The following is a 5,634-nucleotide window of genomic DNA, read 5'->3' on the forward strand; positions in this document are numbered from 1 at the left end:
TAGGGAAAAAGTGTCCTCTTTCATATTTACTGTATCTTATTTTTATGCCTTTTCTGGTCTCTTATGGCATCAGAGTGTTTGAATTGAAAAACAGCAGTCTTCACTTTGCTACTTTCCTTTTTTTCACCATGACCTTACTTTTCTTCCCGTTTTTTTTTTCCCCAGTGAAATACTGTTCATCTTTATCAGGAATAATTTGTAATGGTTCTCTTGCTTGCAGGAAATTTTCCTGTGCATACTGCAAGTGTGGCACCTGTCCAAAACGACTTAATGGTGTTTATGAGAAGGTCATGTAAGCATAAGCTAAAATCTTTGCATGCTACATCTGTCAATGCTTTACTGCTCTTTCTGATCAGCAGTCTCCAAGGGACCTTGGTTATGGACCACAGTCTCTACTCTGGCTGAAATTTCGGGAGGAAAGGAAGCAGCGTACAGCAAATAGAGTTTTGATTTCTGAGTGGGAGACTTGGTTATATGTCTGCTATTGAGGTATTAAACTTACCAAACCTGTTGAAATAGTGGAGGCAGAAAGTATAACCTAGGATGTGCAGGAGTCCGAGTACTTCTTTTTGCCTCCCTTTCAATGAAGGGAGAAGCAGACGTGAGTGAAATTGAAAGCAACCATCCTCAAGCTTTCACATGAAGTGGACTCACATATTTTCAGTCTGAATGTGGTGCTTGCTCTCACAGAGTGTCACTGAGTTTAAGAACTGGTAGGATACAAAAGGAGACATTTATGTGGCTTACAATAAGACCATGGTTGTTATAGTAAGAATTAAAAATACACAGGCATCTCAGAACAGATGAAGATCAACTGGCTTGAAAATCAGAGTCACCTTCTAGTTAATGGGCATCAGGGAGAAATTTACCCAGTGGTAAATACTGTAACTGCTTTCTCTGAGATTTCTTGCGACTTTCTCCAAAGTGTCCAGCATTGCAGGTGCTTTAGATACTTGATGAGATGGACTACAGGTATCACAGGACAGCTGTGTCTGTGTGCTTTGATCTAGCTTCAAATATCTGTTTTGAGGGGTTTTTTTGAACGTCATTTGTTAAGATGACCACAGTGGAGAATGTTTCTTCTTCTACTTCACTAATGTAGGGCAAGAATAAATAAAATTTGAGCATAATTTTGCATGAAAATTCAAAGTGATGAATCTGATTAGTTAGTTTTAAGTACAGATTTGGCTAAAGAGGAATTCAAATTGAAAACCATGTTGGACTGGTTTGTTAATGTTTCATCTGAGCTCGTGCGGTTTACGCCGTCTCCTCCCCATGTTGTCATTTATTTTACTTTTTTATGTCATGCTCCATTTCTAAGGCTCTGATATCTTTGTAACCGGTTCATAATTAAAGGAATGAATAATTCAGGTCACTGGCAATTTACAGTTTTCTCTACTCTGCTGTCTGTGGTGGAGTAACTAAATGTGGAAGGTAAAAGGATTCAAAATAAGGTTTGCGTCATGCATCCAAGCAGTCCATAAAGGGTAGGTATTATTTCTTGATCTTATAGCCTACAGAGGACTGACAGCGTGTTTGGAGGCTGGATCAGACTCTCACCAGATCCAGTTCTTTATTCAAACACAGGAACAATACAGGTGGCCAGAGCAGGTGACAGGGACCAATGGACTTTTCCATTTTCATTTCTTTCCTCCTACCATGCCAAGGACACCACGTGCCTCCTGGAGCTGTCCTCTGGTCTCACTTTGGCCCCACTTGGGAAGGAGCCACTCAATTTCAAGGGAGGCTGGAGTCGCTTCCCGTTAGAGTTGCCCATCGTATCAGCGACAGGACAGCCATCACAGACAGCAAGACTGCCAGCCCACGGCAGAAACGCTGAAAAAAGGATGTCTGATGGCAGGAATCATCTTTAGGTCATGTTAGATTGCAAAGGCCATCATTGTAGCCCTGTTTGCTGCTTCTTTCCCTGTTTTTCTCCAAATGTCTAATGTGTAACAGAGGAACAGTTTTCTGCATTGCTTTCATTCGGTAAGCTGTAAGTGTAACACGGGGCTGTAGAGAAACGTAGCGAGGTGCATGTACGTGGTGTCTAATCAGAAGCATGTGAGCAGTACTGCTGAAGAGAGAAGGAATATTCATGTGCTTCACTTTAGACTTGCATTTAATTACCTTGCTAATCAGGGCTAAGTTCCCAACTAAAAGTGATGCGTCATCTCCAGCAATAACCTGATTGTTCCATGGGTAAGGTAAAATTATTTCTCTCTTTACGCATCACTTTAAGATAAGCCGTGCTAAGTGGAATGAATTATTATAGTAAAAAATAAAATGCTGAGTGATAGCTATGTTGAAATGTACTAATGCGATTTGGAAGAGATTTGGGATTACAGTTCTGTTTCTTTCTTATGGTGGTTTATACACATTTTGTTCCAAGCAATTTTGGCAAAAGGTGATAGAAGATTCTTCAGTTCTTTAATTCTTGTATAGCCAAAAATTCTTGGATAGCCAAACCAGTTGTATGTAGCGACTCCTTGAATTTATTAGCTTACACTATTGAGGAAAAGTCTGGTTTTTTATGTACTGAGGCAGTGAAAAGTAACAAAGACAATGAAAACCAACGAAAATTACTTAGCAGACTTTGTAAAATCAGCTTAAAAAGTTAACTGTTAACAACCAAATAATATTTGTGTGTGTGAACACATATGGGCATGTATATCTTGTATCTTAATGCATATAGTTACACATATAACCTTTTCTATTTAAAAATAAGAGTTATCATATGAACTTTCCTTATACTGACACTCCAAAGCCATCACTGGAAAAGCAGTGCTGCTGAGCTGAGCGCAGATGAAAGTAGTGGTAAATTTGTTAACTCCAAAGGAGAGCTGTGATATGTAACATGTCCTGTGACTAGCATAATTTACCAGCATGTGGTTCTGGTTTTGCATATCTCTAATGCCATTGATTTAAAAAACTTACAAGGATGTGAATTTGGATTCACGTAGTGATGAATCAGCCAGCTTCATCATCATTATGTATTTATCTATCCTGTGTCGATGAAAGTTGCTTTTGCCTTTTACCAAATTAAACTAAGCTATACATGCAGTTTCTCCATTTTGTTTTCTTGCCTAAATAGACACTGGTGTGCGTGTGTCTCTTTTTTTTTTCTCAGCCAAAAACATAGGGATAGGATTTTTTTTTTTTGAGGGTGAGAACTACAAAGATACTGTAGCCTGAACACGAGATGGCAGGTAAGCCCCCCGAGCTCCTGTTACTTGCTCTGTTCTGTGGCTGCCTGCAGTCATTTTATATTTTTTTTTCTGCTGGTTGAAGGATTTACTCTAAAGGTGCCACCGCACCAGCCCCCTGTACCTGTGGCTTAGGTGTCTCCTATGCAGCCCTGTTGTAAGGTATGTATGAGGCACCTCGGAGCGCAGGGGACACGTGGTACTGCCCTCTCTAGTTTTGGGAGAGCATGCCTAATGGCATAAACCAGCGGAGCTTCATTGACCTCGGTGGTTCAATATAATTTTCAACTAGTTAATGTGTATTTCCTAACTTGAAGCACGGGCACAGTCAGGAAGGTTTGGAATCGATCTGGAGGTCGCTGCAGCCACATGCTTCACCTGGAATAAAAAAAAAGCTGTTGGTGAGGTTGCTGTTTTACCCATCTCAGGACAGAAACTTTGTAGGAGGTCAGTAAACAAGGAAAAGGAGGTTAACTTTGGACTCTGGAATTAATTTCACCCCGTCAGGGGTTTTCTGTTCCCTCCCCACCCCTTTTAACAGTGAAACCTTGGAGTGATTACATTGATTTTTCTCATTCATTTGCTTTTGTCCCTTAGGTGAAAAGCTCATGAGATTTGGCTATCCAGATATTCCCTTTGATATGAACCTAACCTATGAGAAGGAGGCTGAGCTGATGCAGTCTCACATGATGGACCAAGCCATCAACAATGCAATCACCTACCTTGGAGCTGAGGCACTTCACCCCCTGATGCAGCACACACCAAGCACAATTGCGGAGGTGGCCCCGGTCATCAGCTCAGCTTACGCTCAGGTCTATCATCCTAACAGGATAGAAAGACCCATTAGCAGGGAAACAGCTGACAGTCACGAGAACAACATGGATGGCCCGATCTCCCTCATCAGACCAAAGAGTCGAACCCAGGATAGAGAGGGCTCCCCCAGCAATAGCTGCCTGGATTCTACTGACTCAGAGAGCAGCCACGAAGACCGCCAGTCCTACCAAGGAAACTCTGCCTTAAATCCCAAGAGAAAGCCAAGCCCAGCTTATATGAAGGAGGACGCCAAGGCTTTGGATGCCACAAAAGCTTCTAAGGGCTCTTTAAAGGATATCTATAAGGTCATCAATGGAGAAGGGGAGCAGATTAGAGCTTTCAAGTGTGAGCACTGTCGCGTCCTCTTCCTGGACCATGTCATGTACACCATCCACATGGGCTGCCATGGCTACCGGGACCCGCTAGAGTGCAACATCTGTGGCTACCGAAGCCAGGACCGCTATGAGTTCTCATCGCACATAGTCCGAGGGGAGCACACATTCCACTAGGCCTTCTCATCCAAAGGGGACTTGTATGAAGTAGAAGAACTGCACATGAAGAAATACTGCACTTACAATCCCACTTTTCCTCAGACGTTGAGACGCCTATTTTGTTGTTGTTGCTGTTGTTGTTGCTGTTGTTTAATTATTATTATTGACCTTATTTTTTGTGGACCCAACCTCATTTGCTCTGCCCAGCTTAAGAATGGAAAGAAGGAAGGGAAGGGATAAAAGAGGGGTTTGTTGTCGCCATCACTTTTGGTGAGTGACCTGACTCGCTTTTTGTAGGAGTTGAAAGGCAGTCTGTTTCTGTCTGTCAGCTGTACATCATGTCCTGTTTTGGGATATTGCTCAACCCTGCTAGGTGCTTTAAAGTCACGATGAGATGCCACTCATTTACAATTTCAGACAAATAGGTAGAAACATTTCAGAGGAGAGCCTTTTTCAAACCTGTAGATATAGTGTGGGATTTTGGTGGCTGGAGGAAAAGAGGGGGAACTTTATTCTGCAGAATGAACAATTATTTTTGAAGCAAAACTGTTAGGGATTTAGGAGCACGAATCAAAGTTGATATTTATTTCAAAATTACTTTCGAGGGTGAGCTGTTTTCCTGGGTTCAGTGTGTATTGCCCCTCTAGAAGGTAAAAAACACACACACACACACACACACACACAACCCAAACAAAAAAAAAAAACCCAACAGAAAAAGAAATGTATGTCTTAACACTGTACCGCATTACAGCAGTTTTAGTTTCATAAGTCTGAAGGCCTTCTGTGGTATGTCTGAGGCTTTGTATTTTTATTTTCCTTAACTTATGAAGCACCTTTTTTAGAATTGTTGATTTGCTGTTACTCCATGCCTATGTGTTGACTCACTGGCTTCTTAGAGACCCTTGGGAGCCTTACTTATTTAGTTGCACCCTATGTTTTAAGAAATGGCATTTAGAAATAACATTTAAACTTGCTTCTAGGACAGTAAACGGCCTAGGAGTGGGTGAGAGTCTGTAGTTTACTCAAGAGGTTCTGCTGCTCTTCTGAAATAATTTTGTTTTAAAATTACAGATTTTAAAATGACAAAAGTCCTTGTAGCGAAGTGTTCTTTAAATATAATTATA

At 41.3% G+C, this 5,634-nt stretch overlaps 1 protein-coding gene across 2 annotated transcripts in view; it reads left to right on the forward strand.

The window, feature by feature from the left end:
- Positions 1 to 4,813, forward strand: part of IKZF2 (IKAROS family zinc finger 2 (Helios)) — a 107,555-nt gene extending 102,742 nt beyond the window's left edge. For both annotated transcript variants that reach the window (XM_010289455.1, XM_010289454.1), the window contains exon 7: positions 3,804 to 4,813. In XM_010289455.1, coding sequence (XP_010287757.1) covers positions 3,804 to 4,528 — 725 coding nt within the window. In that variant the 3' untranslated portion in view covers positions 4,529 to 4,813. The remainder of the gene's footprint in view (positions 1 to 3,803) is intronic.
- The last annotated feature ends 821 nt before the right edge of the window (positions 4,814 to 5,634 follow it).

Source organism: Phaethon lepturus, unplaced genomic scaffold, assembly GCF_000687285.1.
Source record: "Phaethon lepturus isolate BGI_N335 unplaced genomic scaffold, ASM68728v1 scaffold9246, whole genome shotgun sequence".
Classification (NCBI taxonomy): Eukaryota; Metazoa; Chordata; class Aves; order Phaethontiformes; family Phaethontidae; genus Phaethon; species Phaethon lepturus.